Genomic DNA, 20,887 nt, shown 5'->3' with positions numbered 1-20,887 from the left:
CCTTTCTTATCATAAAAATATCACTTACTTCATTTTTCCATAGATATAATACTTGTTGATTGAAATTTTAAAATTAACATAATTATACTTCTCATTTTTTTTAAATATTTATTGTATTATGTTACTAAAAATAATTAAAGCAGAGCAAATACAAAAATTATATTGAAACATAAAATTTGATCAAGACTTTTAACTTCACATATTTTTGAGAAGAAATTAATAACTTAATTACTTTCACTGAAAATTATGTTTTAGCAAAATACTATTAAAAATCAAACAGCATAACAGTAAAATATATCCTTAAAAGCTAAATGATTCATCAGTAATTATAAAGTTTGAAATTTCAGCATTTCAATTTAATTTTGGTGGAACTACCAGATAAAAACATCACGTATTAATCACATAGATGGCTTACTTTAACCGAACTGTTTATAGAAAAAATAAAAAGAGGTTCAATTACCCTCTTCCAACACCAGCAACATAACCAAGAGGAGCTGGCACTCCAATAAAATGCTTTTTCTTTTGGCTTACTAAAACACTCGGTGGTGCAGCTGCTGCCATGATGACAACTCAGACTGAAAAATATAATATTAATTAGCATCAGATAATTTTCAGTTATACAATACCATAATCAATGATCAATCAAAATGAATTTGTAGACAAAATGTATTTTGTTTTGTATAGAATGTATCAATTGAATACGAAAAAAAAAATAGAAGTATAAGCCTAAAAACACATGGTCCATGCTCACAGGCAGTTAAAGTTTATCACTAAGGTCAGCTGCATAATCACTAAGGTGAGGATGTGGGTAGGAAGCAAGGGTTTAAGCTCTATGAAGTACATAAATGGGAGGTTAATTCCTGTACATGTGCACATCACCTCTCTGTATTTTTGTGCAATTTAGCGATAATCACTAGCAAAAATTCCCTACATGGAAGGGAAAAAATATAAGTTAGTAAGGATAGTAAAAATGGAACAAGCGTATGAAAATTAACTACACCATATGGCTGTGTAGAAAATAAAATATAGGAGGCCTTTTTGTTACTTTACAGTGTTTATGTTAAGGATACTAATTCAAATATTTTTTATGAGATATGAGAATTAAAAAATTATCTAAAAAGTGCTTTTAAAATGAGCAAAAAGAAAGAAAAATGTGATATATTTTCATATTTAAAGTCAGTGGTCTGTTTAGAAGAAATTTGGATCCGTTAACAGATCCTTCACAAAATATCTTTTCATAAAAACGGACCCTTCACAAAATATTTTAATTTAAAAACGGACCCTTCACAAAATGATTTTTCTTTTAATCGGACCCTTCACAAATTTGTTTATTTTCGTTATTGTTTTGTTAGTCGAATAAACCCTTCCCAGGAGGGGAAACAAGAAAGACAGATGTAAATGAATTAAGTAAATGAATTTCAAAAAAGCAGGACCCTGGTTGAAAGAATGTGACTTAACGTTTATTTTATATTCATAAATTACGAATAATTTTTTCACAATTTTACAAACACAGGACCTTTCCCAAAATGTCTGGACAGACTCCTAAAAGTAGTACAATACTGAAAGTAGCATTCGACGAGCGTCAACACAGTTAAGGTATATTTTACATATCTTTTATGAATACAGAAAACTAGTTAGTATACATTATTAGGTAATTTTAGAAGCTACCACTCCTCTTAAGAACCATTTTCCACATTACAAATACTTCGCTGTTTATAAACCTAGCTTTATAATTGGAAATTGGATACGGAAATCTTTCCAACGTGATGAAAGTAAGGATAAATAAAAGTTATTTAACAAAAGTTTTTTAAATAACAATCAATATTTTAAATATGAAAATCTTATTCAGTTTTAAGTACCATAATCAATTACTTATAAGAGGTAAAAAGAAATAACCCGGTAATCCTCTTTTCGGTTCTGAAAATTTCAAAATTCAGAATCATAGCAGAAAAAACAATCTATTCTTACCTTATATAGGTGAATAACAAAATTATTGCTTTCTTATTTTATTCAGATAACAGCCAGCTAACTACTTCTAGGAATATCTATAAAATCAAATGCATATTACCAAAATTAATAAATATATCAAATTATATCTTTTTAGTCACGATTTCGAAAAACTGTTGTTAATTTTAGGGATGGTGCACATAGATGATGTAGAATAGTCGGTGCTTTTATTGCTTTTAGCTCAGGTGGGGTGGAAAAGAATAAAAATTAAGAACTTATAGCTTGCATAGACGCTTGCATTTGCGACGATCTGGGAAACATCCCTCAGGATGATCCGAAACTTTTTGTCTGGACAGACTTGAAACTTGAACAACATGCCATCACAATTTTGATCCTCCGCAAAGGGGATGGTACCCCCGTTTCGGCAGCCCGACGACCAGCTCGCGAAGTCGAGCACTACTTTACGGTTGTTGCGGGTTCGCATAAGTAATATTTCATAAGAAAGCAAGAAATATTTTAGTTGTAATAATTTGGCAACAAAATATAAAAATATTATAGAACAAACAATCGATAAGTTAACAAGAAAAACGATGTCTAAAATAGTTATTCTTTCTATGTTTCTTCCTATGTAAAATGTCCTCGTCATGTAAATAAATGTGCTCTTGTCTAAAACAACCTGTATCTTCTTGTGAGTCGTAGTTCAATATTAGTATAAAATTCAAAGTTCGACTTCGCAACAACGGTAGAACAGTTTAACGAGGACCAACACCGCAAACCCTTGGATGTTACGCAGACTAACCCAAGTGGTCACCCACCCGCACACTAACCGCAGCCAGTGATGTTTGACTTCGGTGATCTGCTGGGAACCGTGTCTTAATGATCAGTCCACTGTGGGACGCAAATTTGTGGAAGCTGGACAGTGGGCAATGGACTAGAGCTGGACAATGGGCTATTTTCGATGGTCTGGGAAGCATTCCTGAGGATGATCCGAAGGCATGCCATCGTAATTTATCTCCTCTGCAGTGGGGATGGCACCCTGTTTTGGTAGCCCGACGACCTGCGAGTGAAGTCGAGCACCTGCGGTAGTGCAGTTTAACAAAGACCTATACCCTGTACCCTCAGTCCCTATGCAGGCTGATCAAAGTGTTTACCCACCCGCTGACTGACCACAGCCAGTGATGACAGACTAAGGTGTTCTACTGGGAACCGCGTCTTTACGATCGAAACTGTGAGATTCAAATTTAGGAATCAAATTAAAATATTTCCCGGTAGGTAGGTAAGTATTTTATTTACATCGCACTAGAGCTGCACAATGGGTCATTGGCAACAGTCTGGGAAACAACCCTGAGGATGATCCGAGGACATGCCATCACAATTTTGATCCTCTGCAGAGGGGATGGTACCCCCGCTTCGGAAGTCCGACGATAAGCACGTGAAGTCGAGCACTTTACGATAGAACAGTTTAACGAGGACCGGTAAAGCGCACCCTTGGTTCCTCTGCAGACTGATCCAAGTGGCCACCCACCCGCACACTGATAGCAGCCAGTGATTCTTGACTTCGGTGATCTGCTGGGAACCGGGTCTAAAGGATCAGTCCACTGCAGGACGGGAAAAATCCCTGAGGATAATCCAAAGTCACGACATCACAATTTTGATCCCTTGCAGAGAGGATGGCTCCTCCGCTTTGGTATCCCAACGATCAGTTGTGCGTGAAATCGAGCACTTTGCGGTAAAACAGTTCAACGAGGACCGGTAAAGCGCACCATCGATTCCTAAGTAGGCTGATCAAAGTGGTCACCCAATCTCTTACCGTCCGCAGAAATACGTAGTTTTTAGTTTCATATAGTTTCCGAACTTAAAAGTTTTAATATATTAGAAAATCAAGACAGAAACTAGCTGACTTCCTTCTTCTATGACTCTCCACACGCTAATGATGGAAGCATGCGAAGTGTTACCATAGGTAGAAAGTTCTGCTGTAAGCCAACTGTAGCCCATTTCAATCGCCAAAAACTTTTGATCTACTGATCGGATCTTCATATTCTGGGACTTTAATTGCTTGAGGGGGTGACCTCAAATATGCTAATTAGTAAGTGACGATGATATTTTAAGCTACAAAATCAAACACAAAAAAGTATTTTCTTTGAATAAACATATCATTTTTTTAATTTTTTTCCCTTTTTACTTATTAATTTATTTATTTGACGGATTCGGATTTTCGATCTCGAAAATGTAGGGGGTAGGCGTAATCCGGAAAACATAGTTCCAATAGTTTGGACAGAAGAGCGCTTCAAAGTTTGGACCCCTTATTGTTAATTTTATTTTTTGCATATTTCGTTATATCTCGGGAACATTTTATGCAAATCGAAACATTTTTACACAAATTATAAAATTTGTCTACTAAAGATAATTCCATGCAAAAAATAACTTTTAGTAAATATTTATTATTTTTCATTATTTTATTTAATAATAGTCGAAAAAATTAATTCGATTTCTCTGGAATTATTCAATCGATTTTACTCATACTTTTTTTTTGTCTAATAAAATCATATTCTGTAGAATGATGCAAAAAATTGTATACCTTGCAAGTCAAACAACTTTCGAGTGTTATTAAATAAAATAAAAAAATTTACTAAAAGCTGTATTTTACATGGATACATCTTTGGATAAACGAATTTTATAATTGTGTCAGTCAAAAAATTTTCAATTCGCTTAAAAAGTTCTCGAATTATGGTGAAATACACAAAAAGTAGAATAAATAAAAATAAAAATTAAGGGTTCCAAACTTTTATTTTATTTTATTTTATAACCGTCGTTGAACAGCCGACCCAATTTCATGGGTTTACGACTACTTACGTTCAACTCCGTAGCCTTGTAATTTTGAACCAATCCAGAAGACAAGGAAACTCCTGGATCAGTACCCCCAGAGGTATTGATTTGTTGTGGGAACATGGAGGACTTTGAGACTCGACAGATTTAACGTGCATCATTCACCATTTACTACACGGGGAGTCTTCGGCCGGCGAGGATCGAACCCACGACCTCTTGGATATGGGCCCAGCGCCCTACCGACCAGGCTATCCCGGCCGTTCCAAACTTTTGAACTTACCCCTGATCTAACTGTTGGGACCATAATTCCAAGATGGCTGCAAACCCCTATAATTTTGGAGTTAAAAATCTGAATCCGCCGACAAAAAAAATTGTTTATTCAGAGAAAGTACGTTTTTGTGTCTGATTTCGTAACTTTAAAATATCGTTTGCGTCTGCACTTAATAGTTAGCACATTTGAATTCATCCCCTCAAACCGTTGAGATTGAATTACTAAAGGTGAAGAGCCGATCATTAGATAAAAAGTTATTCAGGTTGGTTCGTTTATTTATTATTTATTTATTATTATTATTATTGCACATTGTAAGACACACTAAGAACAAAACCACTACGTCGGAAACACAAAGCAGCAATCCTCATCACATGAACATGGCCTTTTTTACACCGTCAACGTGTGGAAGTATAGAGACGACACCACTTTTTCTTATAACCGTCATTGAACAGTCGGCCCAATTTACGGCAAGAAATGTTCAACTCCGTAGCCTTGTAATATTGAACCTAATCCAGAAGACAAGGGAAATCCTGGATATTGGGGAAAATTTGCTGGTATTGGGAGAAATTTGCCTTCTCAGAGGATTTTTAGATGGAACATTTGCGTTGAATGGGGAGGAAAACCGCTAAAATTTTCCACGGTTAGCCTGACGGATGGGGGACTTAACCCATGATCCGTCTACAACTGACGATATTTTACGTTAACATTGTGTTCGGGGCGAACCAGATGCGGGATTTGTATCAATTAGCGGGATTCGTAACGATCGCTGGGATATGAACACGGGAATTGGGTTCTTGCAACATATCACAAAATTGTTTACAGGATGATCTTCAGAATGTTAATTTTTCCCCAAGTTAGAGACCGGCCTAGCCAAGGGGTAGGGATAAGAAGAACAAAGGTCTTCAAAGTAAATAAATAAATAATAAGAAGAATAAGATAAAAGAAAGAACATTTGTCCCACGAAATGATACAATTCATATTCAACATCCGGTTCAACAGGTTACTGTGGTAAGAGACTCTTTTTGGACAGAAATGAGAAAACCAGCCTGGATATTTACAATAAAAATAAATGAAATGACTCGAATTATTTTTGTTAGTTCAACGTGTTATGCACCTTGCCTGGGTCTGAAAGAGCCAGTTTTGTTCGTGATATCAGTAAACAATTTTTTCCGTAATAAATTATCTACGTAATAAATAAACTTTCTATCATTTTACCGCATTTCAAAACATTTAAGCTATATTTTGCGAAGTTTTTATAAGACCTCTATTTGCTCTCCGCTTATTATGGGCATTTTTGAAAGCTTTTTGCAAACTTTCGTTTTCGAATTAAATCAATTATGCAGTTATAAACATTGTTTTGCCTCCCTTTACTTAACAAGCTTATTGTAGTTGTTAATGAAAGGAAAATATCTAGAGTTTCATCATCATCATAGTTGTCCAGACAGTCCAATGTGGGCCAATGTCTTCCTCCGAAGATTTCTCCATAAGAACTTCCAATTTATCTTTGAACTCCAATCCTTTTCATTAGTTGCGAGAAAATCAGATTCCACCGAGTCAGCCTATCTTAAGCCCTGCTTTCTTGTTCCAATGGATCGAAAAAGCAGTATCGTTTTTATTGTATTAACATCACTTTTTCGAATCACGCGGACCATCCAATTCATTCTATTCATTTTTATGTATTTAATAAATCGGGTTGTTTATAAATCTGGTACAGTTCAAAGTTAAATCTCCTTCTCGAGTTACTGTTTTCATTTACACCACCAAGTATACTCCTCAAAATCTTTCTCAAGATGCTATTTTCCTCCAGTTTTATCATTTTTCAAGCTTCAGAAGCGTATGTCTATAAGACAGGAGTTTTTCAGATTAAGAACTTTGTTTTTCTAGAACCTAGAAAAAAACACAGCACCTTGCCCCTGGGGATTATATCAGGCGATTGGCCCCCCAGCTTGGGGGTTGGGACTTCTCTGACACCTCTTTCCTGTAAAAACTTCTTGTTACGAAATCCTTAGAAGAAAAAATATCTAGCGTTTAGGAGCAGGAAATTCTGCCAAGCCGATCAGTAAACTATTTTCACTTCCATTCACCTCCATATGTACTAAAAGCTGTTATTTGATTGTCTTTTAGCACAGATCTCTATTTCAGAATTAAACACTCGAACTCGGAAAATGTTCGGAATTTTGATTGAAGATAAATTCTCACTTAATCCTCTTCGTGCCGAAATGGCACATAAGGCATCTAGTCTTTTTCTCCACACACTCCTGTCTTTGGCCAGGCAACGCGCTTCTTTCCATCCGGTTAATCCTGTTCTACTAAGATCTTCCTTAATGCCTCTTTTGGGTATTACCAAAAGATATCAAAAAGGAGATAGCTTACCTCCACCAAAAGGCCGGGAACACTTCGTATTAATCCATAGACTTCTAAATAATGGCAGTTGAGAGTGAAACATTCAATATTAAATTTTATTCACAATCACAAACATATGGACACACACAACAAAAAAACAAAAACATGCTTCGCATCGCAGTTCTAAAACAGTTCTCCCTCGAACCAGAGTGTCAGTGTGTGTGGGAGGAGTCGGATTAGCCTTGAGCACGTGATTATCACGCGCTCACTAGATGAAATTAAGTGATAGATTAATGATTTTAATTGGAATTTCCAACAGCCTCTTTGCCATGTTATTCTATGTCTTCCTCTTTCTCTCTTTCCGTCAGGCGCCCATGAGCTTGCAACACTTGCAGGATTGCTTCTATTTCTTCCTAGCTTATGGCCGAGACATCTCTATCTTCGTTTTAAAATTTCTTCATCTGCAGATGGGATATTAGCTTTTGTTAAAAGGTCTTTATTTATTATACTATTGGGCCAGAAGATTTTTAGTATTATTTTTAAGCATCTATTTTGAAAAGTTTCAAGTTTTTCTTTTTCTGATTTCCGGGGACACCAGCATTCAGCACCATACAGAAGAATGGAACGCACTATAGCTTTATAGACATTTATTTTTGGTTTTTATTTTATGTTTGAAGCTCTCCAAAAACTGTACAGACCTCTAAAACAGGATCTAGCTTCTCTGATTCTCTGGGAAATATCATCGTTACTTTCGCCCTGTTTATTAACAATAGCTCCGAGATAAAGAAAAAGACCTCTTCGATCTTTTCGGAGTTGATTTATATGCTTCTGTTAGATTTCTCGTTTATTCTCATTATTTTTGTTTCACTTTTATTAATTTGAAGGCCAATTTCGTTAGCATGTTTGTTAAAAGTTTGTGTTTTATGAGCACAATATCGTCGGTAAAATTATCGTCTTCCAAGTGGTGTCAAATTTCCATCGAATTCCTCTTTTCTGATTGCGAATTGTGTTCCTCATGACCCAATCGATCACAATTGTAAATAGGAATCCCAAAAAAGACACAGCCTCGTCTTACTCCTGTTTGAACATTAATTAATCCAGTCAGTGTGCCATCAGGTCTTATACTGGCTTCAAAATAAATTCTATTTGGCAAAAATTGCTAAATTCTCAGGAAGGTATTAATCCTATAAAGCTTCGGGAGATGGTCCCCAATGCATGCAAGGAAATATATACAGTGTCTCGATATAATTTTAAAATGAAGAGTGCTTTAAAAAAAGGTATTACAAAATTAGCTTTGACCATTAAAACATTTTTCATATTTAGAGTTTGATAAATGTAATTTTTAAGGCTGTTTTTTTAGTTTTTTCTGAGAATATTTTGCTTAGATAAGATGTTAGCTTTGAGCAAAATTCAAAAAACATAAAGGGGAAAAAATGCATAATAAATATATTTAAAAAAAACAACCATTTTTTAATTACTTCATTTTTGCGACCTTAAGTCTTTGTTTGTGTAGCATCAAGGATGAGATCTAGATACCATTTCGGGGTTATTATTCTACTGCTCCAGTGATCACTTTTATTTTATTTATTAAGTCTCTTGCGGTGAAGGCAAACAATACTAATTCAGCTGATAGTAATCTAATGCGTTCAAAAGTTCTTAAGTACATGGAGAAAGGCGTGACCTATTCATGAATCATGAACCATCATATCTATTCATGAATGGATATGATGGTTGATGGGGAGGGGGGGGGGGAGGTAGCACAGCAGGACGTCTCTGAATATGGAAATGACGATTCGTTAAAGATTCGCGTTTCCCTGTTTTGGAATCGGTTACTTTCGTGCATCAATTTTTGCATTCCGCATTCCCCTTCGATAAATAGAATGGAATTTTATTAGTATCTGACCTCAACCGGAAAATGGCAGAAGCATTAAATGCCGGAAATTAATCAAAATTTATTGACAGACATTTGGATGAATGAATACGAAACAATTCCTTTTAAAAATAGTTTTTGAATTTAGAGATTGTTTTGTGAACATGAAACAATTCCTTTTAAATGTAGTTTTTTTTTTTTAAATATGAGATTATTTTGCCTTATAAAAAATCAATAATTGCGGTAAAAACTTAGAGCTTTAATAATTAAAAAGAATATTTCCTATTTTTTTTCAATATTTCTTTCATTAAAAAAAATTACTTAATTTGATGCAAATTAAACAATTCTGTACTATATATTTCAAAATAATTTTCGGTCGTTTTTTTTAAAAACAAATGTTTAATAGCTAGTTTATAAGAGTAATTTTTTATATATATATATAAAATTCATCTTTGATAAACAAGTTTACTATAGCGTGAAATCCAAACCCCTTAAGAAATATAGATTTTTTAAGATACAGCTTATATCGAATGTATTTATTGTTGTTTATTGTAATAAATGATGATGATTTTTCACACATCATTATAATTTTTAAGGATTATAAGTTTTCGTTAATTTATTAACTTTGCTCTTTTTAAATGGCACGCATTTTCAATTTTCAGCTCTCTCTCTCTTTTTTTTCTTCTAATAAAACATTTTTTTTCCTGAAACTTTTGCAGATACTGTAAAGTACGTTGGGGGGGGGGGAGAGAGAGAGGCACAGATTAGCACATGCTAGTCCTTCTAATAATTTTCGAAATTTCCAAAAAAAAAATTTCATAAGAACTTTTTTGAACCCAATAAGATTCAATTTATTTTCTAATTTAAATATAGTAAAGCCTTTAAAAAAGATTAATATTTTTGATTGTTTATATTGAACTTAACTAAACAATTTTATGATCATTACTTTTATGTAAAGGCTGTATTAGTAACATGTTAAATATTTTTGTTTAAATTGGTTACAATTACAATTCAATGATTTCAGTGGAACAAAATTTAAGTAATATTTTTTCTTTCTAGATTTGGTTGCTGTTATGTTTTTGTTGCTTTTGACATCAAGACAAGTTTAAACTTATAAAATGTAGATCTCGAGAGAAACAAATAAGTTTTTCTTCAACAGAGCGTAGGCAGTCATTATTTAAAGCAAAATAAATAAATAGTAGTATGGGTGGAAATAATTTTGGCATTGCCGAAATTGAATTTATGCCGAAGATATCGGCAATGTTAAAATAATTTCTACCCCTGTCACATCAGCTCCTTTTGATGCCCAGAAATCTTGTTTTATTCACATGATTGCTGATTTTCTTGTTAACGACATTAGTCCTTCCTCACATTTCACATCGCATGGAAATGCATTTTACCCTGATGCGTCCTTCTCGGCTACTATGGTTTTTCTTGTTCTATCTTTCATCTTTTTTCTCTCTCGTCTGCTGTGTTTTTTTCTAGTTTTGTTTCTAACCTTTATTTTCTGTTGGCATTTTTTTTTTTAAATTTCTTTGTTTCTTCTCATTCACGTTTGACAAGTCTTGAGAATGAGCGTCTTTTTCTGAGCTCTTAAAACATGTTGATTGTTTTTTCCTTCTAACATATTTCGAAGCAAATGAAGTTTTTATTCAGGAAACATCACTGATGTTGTCTTTAAAATATTTTGCAAAACTAAATCGCTAATAGTTTATCTTAAAACAATGGCTTCAGCTAAAGAATTCATTTTTTAGCTGTCTCTGAATAAAATGCCGAAAGCGGAGCTTCGTAATTTGTCTACAATTGTATTCATAAGCTTATAGTCTATTTATTTTAAAAAAACAATTATGAAACATTTTTTTTTTTAAAAATTATTACTTGCGATTTAAATTTAAGAAATTATGATTCAACTTCAAAGAAATGGTAAAAAATTGCTAATCATCAATTTTCAAATGATTGACACAATCTTAAAAATCATGATCTTTTCTTTTTATTAAGTAAAATAATAAGGCAAGGCAGTTAATATTTTTTATATAAATAGAATTTATGTTATTTTACTTATTTAGCTTATAGTCTATATATTTTAGAAAAAAAAATTATGAAATATATTTTCTAGAAAAAAGTATTACTTGCGATTTAAACTCAAGAAATTATGATTCAACTTCAAAGAAATGGTAAACCATTGGTTACCATCAATTTTCAAATGATTGACACAATCTTAAAAATCATGAGCTTTTTTCTTTATTAAGTAAAGTAATAAGGCAATTAATATTTTTTTAAATAAATAGAAATTATGTTATTTTATTTAGAACTTTTGATAAGATTTAGTTCGTTTTATCACCCATATTGAATTTCTAGTGATGTTGTAACTTAGTCCGGTTCGTAGGCTACTCTCTTTTCTGCGTAAAATCATTTTTCCAACTATAAAATTATCTATATCTCAAATCCCATGAAAGATAACTACAGGAAATAATGAATTTGTTTTCAGGAAATTCATGAAAACTGCTTAGATTTTATTTCATATTTTGAAGAAGAAAAAAACGCTTAAAAATATAAAATTTTAATTTTAGAATTCTTTTAAATTTTATAAACACTAGCAGCAAAAATTACGGAAGATGAATAAAAGTTTGAAATCTTTATTTAAAATAAATCAGACTATTTAGCATTGAAACATATCCTCCGATACATCAAACATTTTAACACATTTTTTTTTTTAAATTTTCTAAAATATAGACTTTTTTTTTTAAATAATTATAGTTTTTTTATATTTTAAACTTTCTTTTTCTACATTTTGATTTTTTAAAAATCTCAAGGAAGATTTGCGAGCAATTTTACAGTATTTTTTTCATGATACAAACAGTATGAAATAATTCTAAACAATATCTAAACACATTCTAAACACATCTTGCATATTTTGAAAAAGTTTCCAAAATGTATCTCAAAATCCTAATGAAATTTCGACATCATAAAGAAATTATGAATTAAATGGATCAGGTATTTAAAAAAAAAGACAAGAATTTGTGCGATTTTGTAGGGTGATGGCTGAACAGCGAGATCGTAAAGTCAACTGTGTTCAACTTTGTTAAGCACCCGAAATACGAGAACTGAGTTCAAGGAGGTGAAAAAAATTCTGTGATTATGAAAGAGGAATTTTTAAGACACTAAATGTTCATGGTAAATACATTACTTTAATAGGCGAAGGGATATTTAATCATTTGAGTCATGCATTAGTTCAATAGCTTTGACCTAAATGACTAAATGTTTATTTGCTGCGTTAATAATAATTCAAGAGGCGATGGAAATATGATAAATTATTAATTCACTTATTGCTTTACAAATAAAGCTGTAAAAAACATGAAATAATGAATACTTTAAAGCCAGTTCATTTTTTTAAAAATCGGAAAAATCGGGCAGTGTTGAATATTTGACATTACTGATTTTGTTAAAATTTTCAGGATTGGTTCATTACATAAAACTAATAGTTTTCATAATTTTTTTTTTTTTTTTAAATTTTTGAGAAAATTTTTCCCGTGATGTTTTAGGGGGTCAAAACTGAAGATCCTCTGGAGTTTTGAGAAAAAGCACATTTATTTACATAAAGTAATACTTTTTGTTAAATGAATGAACCGCGGCATTGCTCATTATTTTGTGTTCTTTTATATCCACGCTAACTATTCAGACATAAATACTTTCAGCGGACCTTTCTTTGCCTCGAAGGTCAAAAGTCATCCAAAGATCTTTGAAATAATCTAATAATTTTTGAAACTTTGACAGTCAAAATCTACCTGTGCCAACACTGATGAGTAAACCACAAAGGTATAGATTTCTGTGAATATATACTAAACAGTAGTATCTAAAAATTAACGCGTGTGTGGTGTATGTTTGACATGACCTTAAAATAACATTGCATTAAAATTTCACCCAACTTTCAAGGTCATTAACTGCCTTCGCCTAAATTAGAAAAGCACGAAATTTGCTGGAGAACAAGCCTCAAGTACAATAAAAATAATACCAATTCACAGGTCTATGGCTACTAATTCACCTTTAATATAATATGGCCCTGAGGCAGGTACCTGAGTAATTGAATACAGAAATAGTTATGCTAAAGCTGTAAATTGTTATAGTAAAATATTCCGAAAGAATATTCTACGCAAAATATTATGAGATATATCAGAACGTAAATTAAGTTTTATACAATTTTTATTGTTTTAATTCATTTATTTCAAGAAGCAGAAATCTAAATCCGCCGGCAAAAAAATCTGTTTATTCAGAGAAAGTACGTTGTTTTGTTTAATTTCATAATTAGAAATATCCTCTGCATTTATTAATTGACAAATTTAGTGTCATCTCCTTAAATCATTAAGATTGAGTTCTAGAACGTAAAGATCCGATCATTAGATCAAAAGTTATTCAGAGTGGGCGTTTTTCCCCCCTTTTTTTGTACAATACATAATAGTTATTAAATATTAACAAATAGCAACTGAAAACAGTATTTTGGAATTTAAAATGGAATTTGATATATTTTGCCTTGTATTTTATATTTATTTTAACGCAACTAATTTCTTAAAGTTGAGTGAAGTACAGCATTCTTGAGGCAGCCCGTTGTGGGCCAGGATGGGGGTGGATCATGGAGATTAAGGATCCACAATTTCTTGGCAACGTGATCAACATTGCACACAGACCGCCTTTACTTCCTAGACAAGCAGGTACCCATCCATCTGAAGCTATATTTACTTCAAGCCACCACTGGGGATCGAACCCCAGCCATTCACCATTCACAAGGACAATTTATGCTCTTACTCAATTTATATTTAACTTTTCAACTTTACTTTTAAATTTAACTCTTATATAGATTGAATTTCAAAATTAAAATAAAATACTCTAATATTAGTTTTAATTAACAGAATTGTCATCTAGTTTCATCAGTAGCGTTAGTTTATATACAATTATTTACACAATCAAAAAACAGAGATAACGTAAAATACGAAACAAAATCATCAGAAGAAAATAGCATTTTTATTAAATTGAACGAAAGTTGAAAAAATATAATCATAAATAATGCAAAAATAAATAATATAAAAATAAATAATATAAAAATAAATAATATAAAAGTAAATTATGAAGATGTTTTTAATCTGCTGATTTAATATGTTTTTTTTTTCAATCAAAATGCTTGACGTCACTCACTCTCTCCCCTTCCTCACAAATGTCACCCCCCCCCCATCGGTAATAATGATTATGAATTTAGTGTCGGTCAAGATCGTCATAATATGAAGTTGGGGGTTCCCAATTTTATTATTATTATTACTATTTTCCCCTGGCGAACCCTCTCTTATCTCTTACCAGTCTAAGAAATTGGCGAACACATTGTATATTCGGAAGTAGGAAGCAATAAGTGGTAGATCTGATTTGGTAGAACATTTGCTTTCCACGATACGAACTAAATCGTAAAAAGTAACGAAAACATATTGTACGATACGTACGAGTCATACGAACCATTGAATGAGCCATTGTACGAAAAACCGTACACTGACTTAATATAAAAATGTATAAAAATAAAAAAATGGAAGGGAAAGAATCTGAATTACACTACCTACTGATTCTCTGTTAAATATTCGTTAAATCCGAAGTAACTCTTTATGATTTCATAGGATACTTGTGTCTGTTGGAACAAAGAAATTCTCAGTTTAGCTTAATATCTGACAGATCAAACTCTATATTTGCCTTTCGGTTAATATTATGGGTAATTGATTCTCAGATAGATAAATACTGCCTAGCGAGGGACAATTTTTATTAATTTTTTTATTATTGTTATTTTTTCCTTTTTGGTGATAAATTGTTTTTATTTGAAAGGCTAAGCAGAAGTCATTGAAAAACAATCTTCAGAAACAGTTTTACGAGAACTATCACAGGATTAATCAGTGAGTTCTTTCTTCAACTAAGTTAGATCTCATAACATCATATATTTCCACGAAAAGATGATTTCAAGATGATTGAAAAAAGATATATTGTGTCTAGTAGGAAAATAACCATAAAAAATTAGCTGTAGTTCTTCAGGAAAAAAAAAATTAACTCAGAGGTTGAAAACATTTGCATTCATTTATTGGTAGATCAAAATATTTAAATTTTTTAGCATTAATTACAAATTAATCATGCACATTGAAATCCATTAATCATGCGCCTCATAATGTGCAAGCTTAATTCTTTAATGAAAGAAGGCAAGCCCTTACGGTCATAGAATATTGAATATACCAAAGAAAAATTGAAATATATGATCAAGAAAAAGCAAGTGAACATTATAATATATTTACGGATTAGTAAGAGTGTAATAAATCTGAGTAAGTTAATTTTGTATTTCGTTACTTGTTAACCATTTCTGTTTCTTGTTAACCATTTGAAGTTTCAACTTTATGTCATCTGGATATTTTCGAGTATCCATACTGCAGGGAAACGATTGTATAAAGAATTTTCAGCACGTAACGTTTCTATACTTAAAAGACAAAGCCCTCACTCACTTATCACAAATTCTCCCACTTCCCATGAAGTTAAGCTAAAATTTGAATTGAATTATGTTATTTATGAGATAAATAGGAAAACTAACTAAGTTTCATTTACATATTTAATTATCGGAGTAATTAAAGAGTAACTTCCCTATAATTCGAAATAACGAGTTTAGTCTAGTTAATTCTATATAACGAGTTTTTATCAAGGTAGAAGTCTCAAATTTAGACCATGTGTTTCGTATAAGACAAATAGGAAAGCTAAAATAAAAACAAACTTTATTTCGATAAGTTTCTTTGGCGCAGCATAGCCAAATCCGGCTTTTGTGCAGCTAAATCACGAGGTGGTGAATTCATGTAGGTGGACCATTATGTGAAACCGGGAAGCAATGAGTTGCTTGGGAACAACAACTAACCATCGCAGACGAGTTTGTAGACGGTTTCTACCCCTTCATTTTGGGCTTAAAATACTAATGATGAGGATGTAGAGCAATGCTGCCGTTGGTAGCAGGAACAAGCGTAGACCCGCGAAGCGATGCTTTTGTGCAGGTGATAGACGATTTGGAATCGCGAAGCGTTGAGTTCGTGTAGGCGAGCCAGCTGGTGGCCGCAGACAGCTAGTTCAAACATAAGTATGGCGTTGATAAACAGTAAAAGGAAATCACGGAAATACATTGTTGATGAATAAATGCTTTTTATTCTACGAAAATTTGTTGTATATCATATGAATTTAATTTGACTATGAACTTTTGCGATCAATTGATAATTCTCAATCAATAAACTCTTCAATGATTGATAAAATTTTAATATTTTTATTTCATTTTCAATAATTGATTTCAATAACTTTACAAGAGCCATGAAGGCTCAAGGGATAGAGCGCAGGTCTCCCAACTAGATGACCCATGTTCGAATCCCATCATTTAGCTCACACGACCACAGTGTTGACGTATAATATCCTCAGTGATATATGGATCATGGGTAAGAGTCCCCTTGCTGTCAGGCTAACTATGGAAGGATTTCGTGGTTTTCCTCTCCATGTAAAGCAAATGCATGCTAGCTAGTTCCATCAAAAAATCCTCCATGAAGGCAAAATTTTTCCTAATACTTGATCCAGGAGTTTCCTTGTGTTCTGGATTGGATTCAAAATTACAAGGCTATGGAGTTCAACATTAGCAGATCGTAAATCCAAGCATTGGGTCGGCTGTTCAACGACTGTTATAAAATGAAATAATATTGAATATTGTCGCTAGAGTTAAAAGTTAAAGACGAAGCCTCATTAATTAAAGTGAAATTTATAAGCTGCAAAACATTGAAGTATAACTTATTTTTAATACAGAAAAATAATTGTGATTTTCCAACAATAAAAAAATATTAATAGATTACTTATCAGAACTAATTAAGAAATATATAGATATATATTCCTTTTCCATCAAATAAATATAAACTTGATTTCCCCCCCCCCCAGCAGTTCTGCAATTATTGCAATCTTTTCAGCATAAGATAATTTATTTCTTTTTTAGTTGACGAAGAAAAGATGTTAACGGATTAACGATAAACGATCGCTAATGAGCTGATGTTATCTTTTGTTTATGGAGGTCATTATAAAAGAAAAAAAAAGAAAAGAAAACAAGATCTTGGAATAGATTTATATGCAAGAGAATATGAATTATTTTTTACTTATTGTTACAGGTGGCAAGCGGAGCACACCAATTGATTCAAAATTGTCATCTGATTTAAATTCCTTAAAGTTAAAAAGAAGAAAGATATAAAATTTATTAATCTTCTACAGGTATTAAGCATGTTTATTATTATAATTTATTTTCTTTAAATTTGAAACTTAGAAAACTATGAGTTTGTTTAATTTAATTAGACCCCCCCCCTTCAAAAATTGGGCCCCTGCGATGCCTATGATTCAGAGAAAAATATTTCCTTACGCATGTCCATGATAATTCCTATAAAAGTGTTTCTTCTTAAATAGCAATAATATAATAAATACTCAAACGTGCTTAAACTGAAACTCAAGTATGCCTGTGATTATTCTAGGAATTAAAAAAAAAAGTTTACATTGAATAGCTTAAAAAATGCTAAGAGGTATAGACATCATTAAATTCAATAATGAGACAAATTCAGAATATTAAACGTTAAAAGATTAAATGTAGAAGTTTGAGAAATAAACGACTAAGCATTTCCATTTTAGTTAATTGGATTCCAACATTAAATAAATCAAACGATAATTTCTGACACACTTATGACAGGAAAGAAAGCTCACGTCAATCAAGAAGAAAAAAGAAAAAAATTGTTTGCGTTCGCAGTTGACATGGTGGAGTACAATTATTTATTCTAGAGCAGGGTTAAGGGTAGAAGTTAGTCACGTTTTTCGAAACATTTATTTATTTATTATTTTTTTCATTTATTATTATATTTTTTTATTCATTCATTCTCTTGGAACTTATCTGAGCTATCCTATTTCATAAGATTGGTTCGAATTATGATATTTGCGTACGAAATATTTTCTTTATCTCGAAGCCTGAAAAAGTGCTAATTTCAGTATTTTATTTTTTTCGTAAAAACTATCATAATGTGTATACGATTATCATAAGTGTAATTTCAATTACTATCTGATAAATTTCGAAAAATAATTCATTTAATTAAATTATATTCAATTAACATAAACAAAAAATTATATATTTGAAACATTCTCTGATTTTTAAATCAGTTATTAATAATGTTGTTCAGTTTATAATTCAAAAACATTATTGTATGAACTGGGGATACAAGGATAATATACAGAGATTTAAAAGCAGAAACCATTTTCGTGCTTTAAAATAGATTTTTTACGTAATAATATAATTTATTGTAAACCAATTCTTTACTATTTGATGCCTAATTGTTCTTGTCTTACTTATAAAAACAAAATTATCATTGTTACATTTAGACTTATAGTCAACTATCATTGCATACATATTTAATAATATACGTGTGTAATATACGAGTAAACTGTGTGTGTATATATGTATATACAATATTAGAAGGAGATACCCGATAACCCCCCTCGAACGCGAAAAAAACGTTGAAACGTTGTAACTTAAAACGTTGTAAAAAAGCGACTTTGCTTTTTTTTAAATTGATTCGCGCAGTTAGTTCTAGAATTATGATGAAGTTAAGGAAATAAAAATGTTTGATATTTATTCATTTCACCAATACAAATAGATACAGCTATTTTATTTATTTATTTATGTTTTCATTTTTTATTTAATCAAATAAAATTTAGGATAAAATCTTTTTTGAAAAAAGTTGAAACTACTGTTTTTTCATTTGCGATTTTATCGTCTGCGCCAGGGAAATGGATAAAGAATAAATATTTATAATTGTCCTGCTTCCAAGCCTCGATCAGCTTTGTGGGCTAAGTGACTCTACCTTGACCGCTAGGTTCTGCCTTGTCCCAAAAGCATCATTTAGCGATTTATTGGGATTAACGTAGATGATCCCAATAAATCGCAACGAGTTGCTTTTATAAAAATTTATAAAATGTTTTGACTAGACTTTTTGCTTTTTTTTTTATCCTCAATAAATGTTTTATTATGCGTAATGTCCCCGTACCCCCATTGTGCAGGACTTTAAAGTACGAAAAGTTAATAATTGTCACGAAGAAACTTTACTTTTTTACATAAATAACATGAAGACAAAACTAAAGAAATTAAAAACAACGAAATAGAAATTTATTATTCTTTTGTCAAAAAAGGAAATAAAAGCGTCTTAGAAATCATAACTGTCAATATAGGTGCTATAGTAAAAATATGAAGTTATAAAAAGTCTAGCAAATATCCCGAGGGAAAATAAATTTCCTTAATTCCGATTTTGATTGATTAATGTGATCGTTTTTTATTTTTTGCTTTGTTTTGTTTTATAGAGCAAAGTAAAAGTGAGAAGGAAATAACCTAAACTGCAAGTCAGCGACTTTTATTCTTAAATTTAATTTTGGACCTTTTTTTGAAAAATGTTTTGATGATTTTAAGTCAAATAAAACTAACTATCACTCTTCCAGAGCCGTAGTTGCTCATAGGATAGAGCGTTCGCCTTCCAAATACGCGAACCGGGTTCGAATCCCAGGGATGGATGGACGATACGAATTCCGCACCCGGCTCACATAACCGCAGTGCTGACATAAAATATCCTCAGTGGTAAACGGATCATGAGTTAGAGACCCCTTGCCATCGGGCTAACCGTGGAAGGTTTTCATGGTTTTCCGCTGCATGTAACGCAAATGCTGGTTAGTTCCATCAAAAAGTCCCTCATGAAGGCAAAATTTCTCTCAATACTTGATCCAGGAGCTCCCTTATCTTTTGGATTGGGTTCAAAATTACAAGGCTACGGAGTTGAACATTAGTTGTCGTGAACCCAAAAATGAGTCGGCTGTTCAACGACGGTTATAAAATAAAATTACTTTCCCAAACAGATTTGTTTTTAACCTCTCTGCTATTTCAATAAAAAAATCCAAATTAAAAGATTTGTGCTCCCAATTTATTTCTCACTATATCACTATTTCAACCTTCTTAAATATGGCGTTAACTTTTTTAAAAAAATTAGAAGGATAAAGGGTAACTGCTTCAATAAAAAATGGTTCTCAAACTTGCTTTATTTCGTATTTATGAAATTCTAAGATAAAAGGAAAACATTCTCCTCGCAAATAGTGAATATTTTTTTTTTTTTTAAAGTTTAATGTGTTACAATTGTACTCTACAAAAGCACCAAAAACAATATTAATTGCACCAAAAAAGCAATATTGCAACAGTGATAACATTGTAATATTCATTTAACATTGTAAAGCTCGTACTATACATAATTATTGTAAACAATATGTTTATTGTGTATATTGTTTTTAAAATATTTTTTATTAGCAAAAATTTTATTTTTTGCTGCCATGCATGTGGTCTCGCATTTTTTTTTTTTTAATATTATTTTTTAAAAAAAATATTAATAGATATTTTTTTAAGTTTATATCGTCATTCTTGGTTACCTAGGTCACTTTTCAATTAAAGATATGAGCCAACTTAAAACGATATCACGCGTTTGTAAATCGTGGCGTTTATGTAAATTGAAAAGATTAAGTCTACCCGCTGAAATGCAACT

The 20,887-nt window shown here is 31.9% G+C and overlaps 1 protein-coding gene across 1 annotated transcript in view; it reads right to left on the bottom strand.

The window, feature by feature from the left end:
- The window catches only part of LOC107453797 (pre-mRNA processing factor 6), a 29,599-nt gene extending 27,194 nt beyond the window's left edge, over nucleotides 1-2,405 (bottom strand). The window contains exons 1-2 of the mRNA XM_016070754.4: nucleotides 1,969-2,405; nucleotides 461-575 (exon numbers count right to left, since the gene is read on the bottom strand). Of these exons, the coding sequence (XP_015926240.1) occupies nucleotides 461-561 (101 nt within the window). The 5' untranslated portion in view covers nucleotides 562-575; nucleotides 1,969-2,405. The remainder of the gene's footprint in view (nucleotides 1-460; nucleotides 576-1,968) is intronic.
- Between the last annotated feature and the right edge of the window lie 18,482 nt (nucleotides 2,406-20,887).

Source organism: Parasteatoda tepidariorum, chromosome 7 (genome assembly GCF_043381705.1).
Source record: "Parasteatoda tepidariorum isolate YZ-2023 chromosome 7, CAS_Ptep_4.0, whole genome shotgun sequence".
Classification (NCBI taxonomy): Eukaryota; Metazoa; Arthropoda; class Arachnida; order Araneae; family Theridiidae; genus Parasteatoda; species Parasteatoda tepidariorum.
The sequence above is the reverse complement of the archived record's forward strand: the minus strand, read 5'-3'. Positions and strand labels throughout refer to the sequence as shown.